Source organism: Dunckerocampus dactyliophorus, chromosome 17 (assembly GCF_027744805.1).
Source record: "Dunckerocampus dactyliophorus isolate RoL2022-P2 chromosome 17, RoL_Ddac_1.1, whole genome shotgun sequence".
In the NCBI taxonomy this organism is placed as follows: domain Eukaryota; kingdom Metazoa; phylum Chordata; class Actinopteri; order Syngnathiformes; family Syngnathidae; genus Dunckerocampus; species Dunckerocampus dactyliophorus.
Window position 1 is genome coordinate 11,487,831 of NC_072835.1, and position 16,368 is coordinate 11,504,198.

At 41.1% G+C, this 16,368-nt stretch overlaps 1 protein-coding gene across 11 annotated transcripts in view; it reads right to left on the minus strand.

Annotated features, from left to right (window-relative positions):
• Window positions 1-16,149, minus strand: part of vav2 (vav 2 guanine nucleotide exchange factor) — a 219,241-nt gene extending 203,092 nt beyond the window's left edge. For 8 of the 11 annotated variants that reach the window (XM_054757618.1, XM_054757617.1, XM_054757614.1 and 5 more), the window contains exon 1: window positions 15,198-16,149. In XM_054757618.1, coding sequence (XP_054613593.1) covers window positions 15,198-15,401 — 204 coding nt within the window. In that variant the 5' untranslated portion in view covers window positions 15,402-16,149. The remainder of the gene's footprint in view (window positions 1-15,197) is intronic. The other 3 variants (XM_054757607.1, XM_054757611.1, XM_054757615.1) reach the window with 1 other exon arrangement.
• Window positions 16,150-16,368: the final 219 nt, after the last annotated feature.

The window sequence follows — 16,368 nt, forward strand, 5'->3', positions numbered from 1 at the left end:
GGCGACATTCCATCCCTCTTGGCGACGTATTTTCTTAAAAGCGACTAGCAACAAATCTAGCTACTTTTTCTGGCGTCTGACGGTTTGTGGTGTAAATATATCGGGACATGAGATTTGGACCATAACGCACAGCCCTACCTCAAACTACAGTAATGTCAGGTCACATCCTGTGTAATAAATGAACACAGTATGTTCCTTTTACCGTGATGCCACTGGATGCATTTCACAAAGAAACAAAATAAGACTGATAATACTGCCATACGCAATGTAGGTTATAGAAAAAGTGTCGTATTTATTTTAACCATTTGGTCTCAACAAAATAGTCATTAAAAAAATAATGATCAATAGTCAACAAAATATACCTACTATCAAAATGGACGTGTTTCCCCCTCCCTTTCCTGACCCCTGCTGTCCTGCGCACACACTGAGCACTCATGCCAAAGCCCGTTTGCTTGTCCCATCATTTTTATTCTGATGTATTTCTGAAATTTCTCTGACTAGTGGACTATTTCCTGTCTTATTTAGAGTCATTCTGTTTATTTGTTAATTTTGTGCAATGTGGCCGCTGTCGGTAACTTTTAGGACAGCAGTGACCGCATGAATTAAGACACGTGAGTTGCATTTGTATTAGATAGAAATGCTACACTATTACGAAAAAGACTTCTGCAAAATAAATAAAGGTTTTCTGACTTTAAAATTTTGATCCTTGAAGCGTTTTGGTTTTGTTCGGTGGGAACAATTTCTTTGGAATCCAAAAGAAATCAGCAGTTGACCAGCGAATGAGTTTGACCTTATTTGTTCCATTGTACGGAATAGTCTCAGGTGTATTGATACCGGCAGACAAAAAGCAGGTTGACAAGGCCACGAGCTGACGTCCTTACATAAGCCGTGGTTCAAAACACTTTCCACATTAAGCTTCTTGCTGAGACTCCAAAGTGTAAGAATGTCATCAGATTATTCAACAGACCAGATAAGATTTTCAAACTGTATTAATTATTTCCAAACAACAAAGCCCAAAATTAATAATTGACAGTGTTTAGGAACACGATCAAACTTTAGAGGCGATGCCAACCATGCCATGCTGAACCAGAACGAGAACATTTTCAAACATTCGAGAAAAAAACGGATAATTCATTTGAAAATCAGGAAAGAATATGTCCTCAGAACCCACCATAGTGCCAAATCCTGTAAATCCTGCTTGTTGTCAGGGTCTTGTGTAGTTAAGCCGCTGTCGCAAATGGGCTAATGGAACTAAGTCGTTGTGAGGAACCAGACAAGGGTTGTATGCCATTGTGGGAGACATGCTCAATTTCACAGGTGAAATCCATTAAAAGCTTCCTCTCAATCGGATTCTCTACAAACGCACACAGTCTTTTCCCTTTCGGTTTTCCCCAGGAGCTTTCACCATTACATCTAAATTGTTTAGCCTTCCTCTCTTTACGCCCTGTTGCTTTCATTATGCAAACACCAAACTGGTGGCAGGCCTGATGTTTATTTTTATCCTCACCTTTAAGAATGGGGGTTGAAATAGAGGAAATCCCCCTGGCCTTCTTTAGCAAGCATCTATAAAGAAATTGTTTTCAAGGAGCTTATCAATCAAAAGCACAACTTGTACATACTACAAAAAGAAAGTTGTTTCTGCCTCGTAAAAAATAAATAAAGTCCACTTTGCTGTCTTTTCTTTTTTTTTTATATATCAGCTGCACCTTGCATCTAAAGACCAATATGCTGACACAAACACATTTTGGAAAGGAACACTGTGAGTATTATTTAACACATCCTCCCATATACAATAGTACAAACTGACACACTAGAACAGTCATGCACAAGCTGCACAATGAAAGACAGGCCCTCACACAGTGCTGTGTAGCAGTAGACTAAACATAACTATACAAATCCGATTCTGGGTTTGTAACATCCACTGGCTTATAAAATATACACTCTCACCACTGTCTGTGGCTCTGCTGTCCGGTTCCGCTCTATACCAAAGTCTTCCTTTCTTTTCTAGCCTCTAGTCATCCAACATAAAGAACAGATAAATGACCAGCTTGACACTAGAGGTGTGAAATACATTTCTAAAACCTGTGGTAACAATGACAAGAACAAGGAATCCTCTTTCTTTGTGCCAGACTACAAACTGATCCAGACAGACAAAGTGCTTTTGTTTACAACAAAAATGAAGGAAGCCAACCTTGAACTTTGCAAGCATTTCCCCCATGCAAAGTGGCCTTGAGCAAGTTACAGAAGCTCTAGGGACAGCGGGGGGGGGAGCAAAAGGTGGGGCATCAGGAAATGATCTCTTCCGCCCTCTGTAGCCCCGCATTACACTGTTCCACTTTGTTTGTTTGATTAGCAAGGGACTAAGCGATCAATAAGGTCTTTTATGGGACTGAGCCTATCACTGTAACCCTACCTTTGTGCCCTTCCTATTCCACAGCCAATTACGTGATATGATCAATACGCGTCAGCAATGGGATATCAGCACTTCTTGTGACGTTTTGTGGCAAAGGCCCGAAAACTCCAAGGCCAGTGCAAACAAACAAAATATAAAAAACAAACCTCCAAAACTTCCTCCAATGCGTCATAGGGGTGCATATTATCTGTTTCCTTTGGCAAAGAGAAAATATGAGGCTGTTTATCTTTACTGTTTGAAAGAGGATGCTGTTTTAGAGTGTGTGTTTGTGTGTTTTTATGTGTACAGTTGGGGGTTGGAGGTGTCCACAGGGGGGATGGGAACTGCTTTCCCTCTCCTCGAGCACAGTCCAGATCTTAATCTATTCCCGACCGCAGGAAACAGCCACAGCCAGTCTAGCACCACAACAACTCAAATTAGACTCTTGGCTAAAGCACTGTTGTGACAAAATGAAGTGGGCAGTGTCATTACAGACCCTAGTGATGAAAGACAGATGACACTCGAGGCCTGAAAACAAAAAAACGGATGAACAAATTAACGGTAAGAATAATTATTAGAGAAGAATTATAACACTCTTCTGTTGTCTGGTTTGGAGAGAACTGCAGGGGAGATATTCAGCCATCTGGCTTGTCACAACAGAGAGGCGACCTCCTCTTTCTCATCTCTCTGTGGCACGATGGCGCCCAGCAGAGCATGGCTGGTTCTGGAAAGAAGCAGGCGCCATAGCCTTGCATGCCCTTGCTAATCACCCCAAACAACCAGCATGCAGATGGAGCCTCTTCAGAAATCAGATGGCATCCATAAGGGTCCATGATTCTTTCGACTAGTGCAATAGAAAAAAAATGGCAGCGTAGTGTTAACTTTCTTCAAAGTGACGAACAATGGAGTCTTCCGCGGAGACGAGGCATGAGTTCTATGTACCGTAAAGTCTGATGTACAGTATAAGCCGCACCCACTAAATTTAGAGGAAAAAAACTGGTCGCACCGGTGTATAAGCCACAGGTGTGCAAGTCATGAAATGGGATATTTAGTGCACAGACGTTTGTTTTTGTTTTTTTACTTTTGCAGAACAGTACACAGCTGGTTAAAAACAATGTCGAATAGCGCATTGAACATAAAGTAGATAACGATAGCCTACCCTCTTCCGTGTCAAAATTGAACAGCGTCCTAATTCCTTCGGTCACACATGGTTGTCACTTCTCTCTCTTTCGGTGTGGGATGGTGCAGAAGGTGGACTGAAACGGTTGGCCAAATTGAGGTGAAGGAGGAGGAGCACGATTGGAGATGAAGGAAAATTTGCAAGCTGATGAGGAACGGAGACGAGGTGGGGTGTCTGTGAGCGCTGTGGTCATGTAGCAGCGTGGTAATGGTCTTCAACTGGCAGTAGTCCTACACGAAGCAGCAATGTTTCCTTGTCTTGACAACCAAATCCATTGCCATCCATCCATCCATCCATCCATCTTCTTATCCTCAAATCCAAAGCTTTTAACTTGAAAGCGGCATCAATTTCATTTCTTCGAGTATGTTCTATGATGGAAGCCTGTCACTACCGGGTTGTCACTCTGAATGTGTATCTACATTCTACGTTCGTCTGCGTCTACATTCCGGTACAGTAGGTGGCGATATGCACCTCAATGTTGGTTGCAACCGGCCATAAAGAAGAAGTGTGAGATGGATAGATATGTTTTTATAATCTCCAAGAGAACAACACGGCATTTTATGTTTTGTTTAATATGCTTTATTTTATCTGTATTTCTATTTCTTAATCTATATGACATGTACGCCTGTGGTGCTACATACATTGCCTAAGGTTTACGTAGGGTCACTTGTGAAATTGCTGGATATTACACATTGTTTCTGCTGGAGTTATCCTCTGAATTTCCTTATTGGCCGCCTTTGAGTCATCATAGTGGTGGATCCCCCCCAGCAGATACAGGTATGTGTCAATTGCATGGCTGCACAAATTCCAATATGTCCCCTCTTTTTTTGTTTTCATTCAACATGCATTCTTGGTGGTATATTTATGGTGTTTATTGAATAATCCAATACATTTGATTTTAGTATAAATTGTGCTTGTTATTGCTCGCTGTAAACTGCAGCGTGTGCATTCTCGGCGCCACTCAACTAGAGCGACAGGCTTAGCAAACGCTGAGAATGGTGGCTTCTCAGCATTTTTTGGGGGTTCTGAACTTTTGTTTGCCCCTATGATGGACTTAGTAATACTGTTTTCCGAAATAGATATTTAAACGATTAGTAGTAGTTCTGAAGTGTAGGAGATGCCATGAGATTAGAACATGAGCACACCAAGCATCATGGGAAATGTAGTTTTTACCCATATATTAGCCACACCAGTGTATAAGCCGCAGGGTTCAAAGTTTGAGAAAAAAGTAGCGGCTTACACACAGAAATTTACAGCAATAGTAATTCTGATTGCCCAATTGGCCAACAAAAACAGAATCTACTGTTAAACTGTTGAATCTCACAAAAAATGTACATCGTGTGAATGAAATGCTGTCATCATGACGAGAATAAATGTTTGTGTGGGGAAGTATTTCACCAGCGGACTGCTCAATTGTGGCGGAATCGTCACAAACAAATCGTCAAAACTCAACACAAACAACACAAGAGTGCTGTTTGCCACATTCTGTCTGACTGTGTAAACAAAGAAGGGTGTCGTAAAAAATATCTTACATTATTAACTCAAGCACAGGCATTACAGTTTGTTGAGGATTTTTTTGTGTGTGCAGAGGCTCTGACATCCTATTAGTAAAGTTAGCCAAGCTACAGCCCCCCTCTGAAATACTGGGCAAAATTGGCCAATGGTGTATAACATCAATAAATGCAAGGATTTTTGCATTTACAGTAATTAATCGACCTGTTATTTGCTGTCACAAAAGTACACTATGCTGGTAAAGTAAGTAAGGTAAAAAACATTAATAAAAAAAATTAAACGGAAAAAAACGGAATTTGGACAAAATAAAACGGATCTCATAAGGGGCCAACTAATTGCTGGGACGCCATACCATGCCATTGAAATTACCATCCGTTGAAAGAGTTAGTTTGCCGCAGGAATACAGTATTCAAATGTAGACAAACAGAAGCCAATGAGGAGGTGTTGCGCCTTTTGTATGTTTGCAATCCTTTATGAAATTGCAATAATCATTGTGAAAAAAACATCTTCTTACATATACAGCAGGTAGACTAGGGGGCCGGTTTAAATGCCCTGTCCCATTGCATTTGTTTGGACTTAATGACTATTGGCCTAAACTACTACGTGATTCATTCAACGTCCATGCACTGCCCTATAACAGCACTTAACTGTAACTGTTATTTAAGTTTGAGCGAAACATTCTGCGCTCACCACCCTTGGGAAGACTGATAATTGTTAATTCGTTTGACACATGCCAGCAAATACAGCACAGATTTTAACACCTCTTCGTTGAGCTTCACTGACATAAAAAGATGACAAGCAGCTGCCAAAAAGTTTCTAAAATCTTGACTCACGGGTTTGTAGCAAGTTGCTTGATTCCAAGGGAATATTTATTTCTAGGTCAGTGCCCTTCAGCTTGTTAAAGGTGAACTTCACTGCTGCAAGGCTCCCCTCCTCGAGTTGAATGACCTTGAACATTCCCTGCAGCTGAACTACTCTGTACTTCCCTTTAAAAGTAGAAATAACCATCACAGGTAAACCCATGTGCAAGTCAGAACAAAACGAGTTCTGCGATAATCATTTGTTCATTTAAAGTTTGAATTAAACCATTACTTTACCAAAATTGATGACAGATCGTTTGCAGAAACCATCAGTTTTTAATAAATACAACCTTTTGTTTGAACACACCCATTGTTTATGTGAGCAAAATTACTGGAACATGTGACTGGCGGGTGTGTTTTGTTGCCCAGGTGTGTCTGATTGCTTATTCAATCAATAAATAGCACTGAATGTTGACACTCAGTTTCAGATTGATAAGGATAGGTTTCGCCTGTGTATCTTGCATTTAGAGGTGACAACAACATGAAAACCAGAGAGCTGTCTATGGGTGAAAACCAAGCAATTGTGAATCTAAAAAAAAGATGAAAAACCAATCAAAACTAGGGATGTCCTGATCCACATTTTTTGGATACCAATCCAATTTTTTTTTTTTATAGTCTCGCCGGTCTGATCCGATCTCGATCTTTTATTTTTATAATAAAAATAATAATAATAAGCTTTTGTTACAAACATGAACTTGTGGAATTGAATATGGTTATAGAAATAGCTCTTCAAAGCATTAAAAATAATGCAACCAAAGTACCTATTGCTGAATTTACTTTTTTTTTTACACACCAACAACATTGTCTTTTGTAACCTCTGTGAGTCGAGTCCCTAATCCAATAAAAGATTCCATAAAAGTCCATCCAATAAAAGATCAAATTGGAAAATTGGAAAAAAATAATTTTAGCGTAGGATTAATCGTTTGACATGGTTATACAATTCATAGTGTGATTTAGAATATGACCTTTTTTTTTTTAACAAACGACCCTATGAAATCGGTTTTATTTTTTCCGAAATTCCGTTTTAATTTTTTAGAATTCCGTTTTTTATCTTTTCCACTTATTTTACCAGCATAGAGTGTGTGCTATTTGGCTTAGTGAATAAAATGTCCATAAATGAAATGCAAAAATCCATACATTTATTGACGCAATATATCACTGGCCCGTGTCGTCCAGTAATTGAGAAATGGATGTAGCTTAGCTAACTTGTCTAATGGGATGTCAGCCTCAGCACATGTATTGCTACAAAATCTTCAACAAACTGTCATGCCCATGACGGAAACATTGTGAGAGTTGTAAAGAAAGACCCTCAAACAACTCTTTAGCAACAACCTGCAGAGGACAGTAGTGATGGTATCACAAGCTACTGTTCATAGAAGACTTCATGAAACACAATTAAAGTTAATGAGTCCATCTAATGGCTTTGTGTTCTCTGACCAGAACCCCAAGGTAGTCAATAATTCCATGCACCAGTTTAAGAGATTAATATTCGACACTACCCCGCCTCATAAACACATTATGATGGGACTCATCCAGGCAGGGAATCCATAAAAGTTACATGCACATGCGTCATGAACAATTATGCAAATTAAACGATGACATCATCTATCCCCATTCTCCTGGGAAACACTGAAACCCCTAAAATACATAACACAAACAGCTAAATAAAGCAATGAGGCCATATACCGTGCTTTTCATGGACCACTGTGAAATCAAAAGTAGTTGCCCTTGTGACAAAAGCATTTTTATTACCCCGAGAAACAACAGAGCAGCCAGGTATGAAAAGGTCAACACACACATCTAAGAAGTTACAGTTAGAAACGATTTTCATAGCCCTAGGAGGAGATTTACCCCACACAAAAAGGTTAGAAAACCTGAGCTTAGACCTGTTCCCTTCTTGTCAATCCCATTAGCCTCTAGTGACACAGCCCCAGCTGTTCAAGCCAGGATGTGTCCCTAACAAGCTCCATTAGCAGTATTACCTGCATCCGGCGAGAGCTGGGGTCAGGGGGTCAACAGTCGACCAAAGGCTTGGATTAAATTACCCCTGAGGGAGGCCAGCATGGGTGGTTGTCCACAGTAGTGACCTCCCCCTCCCAAGTAGATACTTTTTTTTTTTTTAAAGGAGGCTGACAGTCTTGTTTTCTGCTTTATTCACTCTCACTCTTATTTGCTAACATGCAGTGGCCTTTAAATGACATAACCTCTTGTTGCTTTTTTACACTAACATAGACAGCAAAGGACTGAGGAGGGGATGTAATGGTCATGTTTTGGTATTGTTTGCAGGGTGTCAAATATGAAACAGCATTTCCATCATTCCCCGTGTTTGTTTAGCCTTTAGCCAAGTATGAAGAGCAGCTCAAGAAAAAACAATTTCATAATATTCAGCTCCAACTTCTAGCCCGCAGCAGCCAATATTTTTGGTGGAAGGTGGACAAAGAGGAAGAACCTCTGAGTGGAAGCAGCAGGCTCTGTGTGAGATCTGGAGCCCTGCGGAGTGCTGAGAACACTTACATGCATGCACATGCACACGCATACCAGCAGAAACAAAAGCAGTGAAGCGCGCGCACACATAGACGTCTACCTGAGTCATCCCCAAGGTATTCGCCACTATCTACCGAACAGAGGGGGGGAGGAAAGGATGAGAAAGAACCAGAGAAAAAAATGCCGCTGAGAGCCTCGTCTTTCAGACACAGCCTGAGGCGCTGGATTCAGAATATGTACAGTACACCTACTTGTAGCTCTGATGCAGCTCTCAATATCAGTGCTCATTAGTACTCCACTTAAAACCTTGAGGTTAAGATGAATGCTTTGCTGCCTTCAAGAGTACGATCAGGGATTTATCCGACCCCAAAAAGAGGTCAACTTGGCGGCTTCATTGCAAGCACTGCATTTAATGCTGACAGAGACTGACTCAAACATAGCAGTATTTGGTCCCATTATCACAACCAAAACCATCCCTTCAGTTATTTTGGATGTCACAGACGTTAGTGAATGTGGTTGCAGCTCCGTGCTCACATTTAACCTCATGAGCATCACAATGATCCCTCATTGTGAACTGTAAGGATGCATGAATGGACATTTTCCCTTTTCAGGCCCTTGAATGGACAATTCCAAGCATTATCTAGCCAGCCCAGCTCTGATGAGTGCTGAGTTTGCAGTGTTTTTCCTCATCTTTACGCCACTGTTATTGGCACAGTCACATCGGAATGTCAAACCTCAGACTTTCTGTTAATAACCTCTCAAGAGTCTCACATGCAGAATTGTAAACAGAAAATGCTGATACTGTTAATGGGGCGTCCAAGCAAGCAAATATATTTCACTTTTTACCTCCACCAGGGACATGTTGGCGTTTGTAAGCTATATGGATGCTAAATAAATAAATAAATAACCAAATAAGGCACTGAGCATGGCTCAAGAAAAAGCATTTTATTGAACTGCTTTTTGATATAAATTCATCAGTCACTATTCCAAGAAACTTTGGGCCTTGCCCATTTTGTGAGGCATTTTTTCCAAAACGGCTCCCAGAGTGGATAAATCCCAAAACAGCTTCGAAGCGTGTCCACGTGAACAACAATTCAACCTACTCTTGTGAAACGATGACGTCACAATCGCCGCAATCCCTCATTTATCGCAGTTAACTGGTTCTAGACCAATGATAAGTGAATTTCTGCAAAGTAGGCTTCCTTATTTATAAATCGAGTATTTTCATTGGCAAAGAGCATAAAAAACCTGTTTACAACCTTCTAAGTTTTTTTTTTAACATTATTACAGCCCTCCAGACATGAAATAACACCCCTATAGTCACCTTTACACTTGTATTACCCAACATAGTAGATATAAAAAGACAAAATAAGTCATAAAAAGCATAAATAAGATAATATAGACTAACGCATTAGCATTAGAAGTGTTTCTTGTTGTTATTTTTTTTTTACTTACGGTTTCTGCACAGTACTTCCTGCGGTGGCTATTGTCTCATCACTGTAACATTACTGACACCTAGTGACCAGTGTAGAATGTTACATATCACGTCTTTGAATGCGTCTTCTGAATGCGTCTTCTGAATGCTTTAGATTTGTATTTTGGCTCATTTAGCCATTATTATTTCTGCAAAAATATGTAAAATTTGCTTAAATATGCATATTTTTGACTAATACCGTGAAACAGCGATGATTTGTCAATTATTATATTTTTGAAAAACCGTGATAGCGTGAAAGCCACAGAATTCTAAGCAGCAAGGAATTACTTGTATGCAAGTGTATACAAGTATGCAAATGTGTCATGGCCAATTAAAATTTGACGATGTCATTACGTACCGCCACTCCCATAAATAGATTACAGCCCTGTGGGAAAGGCTGTCCAGAAAATACAACATATGTACTACATCGTGGGCTAAATTCAAGCATATATAATGAAGTCCAATTGTTCCAAGTCATGGTAAATCACAGTTGTTGAGGTCTGTAAGTGCTGTCATGGTCAGCTCGTGCATTAAAAACCTGTGCCAACTCCACAGTGCAGTGGTAAATGACATTCACAAGTCTGTGCAAAACTGTGCAATTTAGACTCTTAACACTTTTGACAAAAATGTTTGATTGTCGGGTGCACACATCAACTGTGTATCACAGGCAGTGTTTTTTTGGAGAGACATTTCGCCATAGCGGCGCCACCAGGAACGAGAAGAGTTACAAACCAGATGAGCAATTTCTGAGGTCATTTCTAAAACTTCGACCATAGATTACAGAAGAGGTGACATTCCAGTTCAAATTTCAGTAAATGGCTCTTCCAGTGTGCTGTTTTAAGGGTCTAGTAAAACAGAATGAATGCTGTGTTGGTCTTGCACTGAAGCACAGACTGGAGTCCATGCCAACCATTCGAGCATCTTGGTCAGAAGGTCCTATTAACAGCAGCAAATGGCTTATTGGAAAACAGAGAAACACTTTTTTTCTTCTGTACATTCAACTGAAGTCCACGAAAGCATTTTAAAAAGAGTCGAATACACAGTACAGTGACTTAATTAACTGCAAGCCATAATCACATACAAGACTTGTTCCAGAAAGCATCAATCCCCATTCAAATTCAGCAGTTAAGAAGTTTTGTCTATAGCAAATAATGCAATCGCTCTGCTTGACCTCCTCTTCATTTGGCTGGGCCACTGACTGTGTGTTAAAGCACATGCTCTGACCTTTTCCTTATCATAAATCATGATGTGCTTCTGTTCTGCTGCCAGATTTTTGTTTAACCAATTTGTCACTGAAGCCCCCCGCCCCTCTACTCTCGCTGCAGATTCTCATAGTGGGATTAGTGGGCGGATCAAAGTGTGCCATCCCGACCTCTTGCTCGCCTTGTAATCATAGGAGTCTGGAGCTCTGCAGAACAGATAAGTCAAGTTTAATGGTGGCTAGCAGGAAAAGAGTGCGAGAGAGAAAGACCAGCAAGAGAAAACAAATTAATCTATAAGTTATTTTGCCTACGAGCAACTCCAAGAAAACAGATAACTTTCAACGAACAAGACCTGTTTTTAAAGCCAAATTCCAGACCCCCTTTACCTTAAACCAATGGTTCTCTTATTTTCTTTCATGCCCCCCCCCCAGGGGACGGAATTTTTTTTACACATGCCCCATCCCTTATTTGGAATACTATTGACAAACTGTAATATTTATTTAGTTATCTGTACAAACCAATGTATGAGTTGCTGGCACCAGCGTGGTTCAAGCATGAATATAGACATGTACAGTGAGGGGCCCGCCCCACTATTTGAGCAGCACTGCCTGAAACACATCAATAAAATGGCTGCATTTCAATAGCAGTTTCAGTTGATCTCGTTGACTTGCCCTAGCCACTTGGTATGATGTCACTGGCGACGTCATGCAGAGGACACTTGCAGAACCGGGGGAAAGTGGACGTGGGAGGAGTGATAAATGGAACGCACCTTCCCTTGCTCACTTTCAGCCCAAGCAATCATGGTTCCACCACTAGCTGTAGGTGTATCGCTATACTGTTTCTTACAAATAATAAAATATACCTGCCCATTATTTGTATTATTATATTGTTATTTAATAAGCCCCATTTGTATGTTACCACTCTTTAAAATTCTGTTTAGTTTTAGTTAGTGTTCAAAGTTGCATTGTTCGTTTCAACTTAGTGTTTTTGTTTAAAAATATTTATTTTTACTGTAGTTGTCATTATGGGTTTTTGTATGTTTATAAATTGTTTTCTCTAACATGTTGCCATTGCAAAAACCATCAAATAGAATAATTACCTTGCTTATTTTATGCATCTTCTTCCAAACAAACAGTGCTTGATGTTCATTACTGCCACCACACTGATGTATTTTTCTTGCACCGGTGCAATGCATTGTGGGTAATACATAACTCTCGAGTGTTGACTTGCTCCCTCAGCCCTGCAAGGGTCGATCTAACCAAGTTCACTTCAGCTTTTCGGAGAAATGGAACACGATGGCGGTGGGGTATTCCCCCGAGGGCAAGTGTCTAGGGGAAGCCAACAAGGGCAACTCAAACTGCCCCTGGAATGTAGACACTGACTACCTCAGTGGAACTTCTGCACCCTTGACACTTGTTCATCTTGGGAAGACATTTATAACGTGTTGGCCCAGGAAAAAGATACAACCACCTATGCTGAAGTCCAATAATTAGCCCACTGGGGTACTTAAAAATTGATACATTAAAAAGGGACAGATATGGACTCATAAAGTATCCCTAGGTTCAGTACTATTCCAGATTTCGGGGTGAACAGAGTCAACAGAAACGTCTGCCACTCTCATTCTACCACTGTGGTCAAATGAACTTCCTCTGGCAGCCAATGATTCCTCATGCTGGCTGTGGAAGCGTGGTTCTGCTGAAGCGAACACTATAGAAACTGAGGCGTGTTACTAAAAACCTCTGACAGCACGTCCACTTGTGTTTGCTTTATAAAGACAGACAATTCTTTGCGATTTACTGAGAGGGAGCTTCATAGAGTAATAGCTCATCTACATTGCAACCTATACATAGATAAAACACAAGGCAAGTATTCGCTTTTGATTTGTGGACTGTTCTAGGAAAGATAATTTTAACTGAAAACCAATAAACATACTGTAGTTTTGGCAGGAATTTGGAGCCCGACAATATGACAACTAGGCTGAAGGTGGACGCTGAATACTGTAGTATGTGAGGACAGACGGCACGCACATGTTCAGTTACTGTTTGGGCCTACACACGTGTTGCAATCAAAACAACACTGACGGAACACAGCGCTGTAGTAGCATTTATTTATGCTTATCACAGTTCTCCAGAAAACTGCACATTTACAGTACAACCACTACACTGCTTGATTATTACCATCACTTTCAAAAGGAGCACATCCTTTAGCATAGCACAGTGACCTGGCAGTTATGTGCAAAGTGTTGTGATTTACGACACTCTGTGAAACCGTGAACGTGGAATGAGTCCTGACATTGTGTTTGTGTGTGCAGGCTGAGGACAGCTGGGTACAGAGTGGACAGTTGACTTTGCTGGTATTGTCTTGGCGTGGTTGCCAACCGTATCCCGTTTTGTTTTTGCAATAAAGAGATTGTTGGTCAACCACCACCTCGTCATCCTTACAACGTATAGGTCGACTCTTTATCCCCAATAAGGGTCGTGGCAGGCGAGTGATTCTCGTGTTTACCAACCAAAATTTTGTTTTTTAAACCAAGATTCAGGTCTAAACTGACGGAACGTCGTTTTTCTGTAAAAGGAGTCAGTTCATGGAACAACCTGAATAAAGAAACTAAAGAATCCAAGTCAGGCAACACATTTAAAAGAATGGTTAAAGCTAGTATGTTGAGGAAATATGAAATGTGTTAGTTATGTTTGATTGCCATACCATGGTTATTTCTATTGTGGGGAATGGCATTGGCTGAGTTGTAATTGAGGAAACGTGCCGACTGCTATATGTATATTTTTTGTTTACATTGTTGTTTTCAAATTGCTTTCTTTGTGGCTGAATTTTGGGGAAGGAAAAAGGGGCAGAGACAACCAGACTTGTCTTCTTTCTGCTCCCTTTCATTCTGGATTGAAGAGTGTTTGTTATATTGTGTTAAAAATTAATGTTTCAGATAAATAAATAATGAATTTATGGGAACATGGAGCGTTGTAACATGGAACGCTGTAAACCCAGAACCACCTGTACAGCGTTTTAAGTGGGTTTTTTTGCAGATAATATCGGATGATCACTAGGCAATACATACCTTTTATGGATTATTTCAAGTCTTATTTGTTTGGTGCAAGATGGCGACTGCCATCAATTACTTGTGTGAGGAGAGGTCCCATTTATTAAACAACATGTGGACCCCGCCTGGCACCCAAAGTTAGCTGGGATAGGCTCCAGCATACCCCCTAATGAGGAGAAGCGGCATAGAAAATGGATGGACATATTTATTACTTTATGTTGTAGTCGAGGGTGAGAAAGCATGCTGTGGGGTTGATTTATCGATTATTTTGATTAAATGTGTTGGTTATCATGAAGAACTTGCAAGGAGCTGTTGCATAACAGTCATTCTATGACTATCCAATCATGCTTGGACGCGAATCAGTGCGCTCACACTACCCAAACAGGTGTGAAGTGCGTCTAAGCACAGCAGTAGGCCTAGTATGAGTATGCCTTTCAACAGTCAAACTTTTCAAAATGCAAAGATGCATACTGTTCCAATTGTACTATGATGTAGTTGTGTAAACGATTTAAAGGACAACTTGTCAGAATATGGGGCAAAACTCTCCAGAACCGAAGCACAACATGCTGGCAACCCAGCATCTTCCCCTGAGTTCTCGCTAAACATTACACCCATCTGCTCCTTAAAATAGGCTATTTAAATCTAAAAGGGAACAGCAAATGCAAATGTCGTCTTTGTGCAGATGGTCGTATTTACTTCCACTTCCACACAGTGCAACACTAAACATTATTTGACTTCAAGCAAACATGAAGACACCTGTCATCGCATAGCTAATAAAGGAAGTGGCACAAAGAAATGATACATTATTTTATGCAGATCCCAGCAAAACGCAACATGATGGTGCAAGGGTGTGACTTTGTTTTGTTTCTTCAGTGCATGACCTGAATGGAACCTGCATATTTTTAACCATACAATTAGAGGTGCAGCTCTGCACTGGGCTGTGGGCAATGAAGTGGGTGTGTTATGAGAAAGTATCAGCAGCCTTGAAGTGCGTGTCACAGTCAGATCACAGTCTGAAGACGTCACTTAGGGTTACAGACTCACCTGTGACATCTGAGGTCTGAAATTGATTTCCTTCAGGTCCACAGATCCAGGAGAGAGGTTGTGCAACATCTGGCACAGGAGCACCCCATCACGCAGGGCCTGTGCCAGGTCGAACACGGCTGCTGAGGGCCACACCACCCGGTGGTTCGGGGGCAGGACCTTGCAGTCTATCAGCCACCGCCCGCATTGCCTCCACTCTTCCATACCCTCTGCCTTTGCACACACAATCACACAAGAGTCCACTACGCGGTGCTTATCATCCACTATGAAGCAATTTCACAACTTTCCGAGCAGATGCATGTCAGCGTGACGATATAAAGAATGCCAGCATTCACTCGTTTTTCTCCTCTTCATCCTTCAAAAGTTTCCCTCGCATATCCACACTTCAAATGTCCGCATGAAACGTCAGTGGCGGTGACACGCAAAAACAGCTGATTTGACATGTATCCACTCACGACCGCATGGAAAGAAAACACACAAATCGAGTTGTTGGATTTAAAGTGCGGGAGGCGATCCGTCCTCTGAAGAGGGGAGAGGCTGAGAAAAAGAAGATCAAAATACTTCCACCGAGGGACCGTAATGGTTGAACAACGCACTCCGAACAACGCTCAGCTCCTGCGGAAACATACAAGTGAGTTTGTCCGGGTTTGTGTTACTTTGTTCGCCGCTTGGAAGCACCGCTGGAGGACCTTCTGAGTGTTTTTCGCCCTCTTTCTCTTTCTCTTGTGCCTCCCCCTTTCCTCGCTTCCCTGTCGGACTGAGGGATGTTCCAGTCCCAAACTCCTGACTCCGGACAAAGAGCGCCCTCTTGACCCGGAGGTCCAACGTGCTCTTTGGCGGCGCTCGGGCAAAAAGCGTCAGTCCAGTGTTGACACTTTGTTAAGAGAAGCGCCACACTCCATGCATGGAAGTGCATTTGTGGTCATGTGTTTCAACGGTGCTGGATGTCCCGCCCTCTGGTGGCTGAAACTCAGTGCTGCACGGTCAAGGCTGCGTGGACGCTTTTAAAGGGACAATACAACAATAAAATGCATTTTGACAGCTGCAGAATACATTAATGAACAATCTACAATGTTAATGGATAAACTACATCAAAGGGGGTGTTTATAAATAAAAACATAAACCTAACACAATTTATAACTTGTCTTTTTTTTGATGTACTAGTATTTTT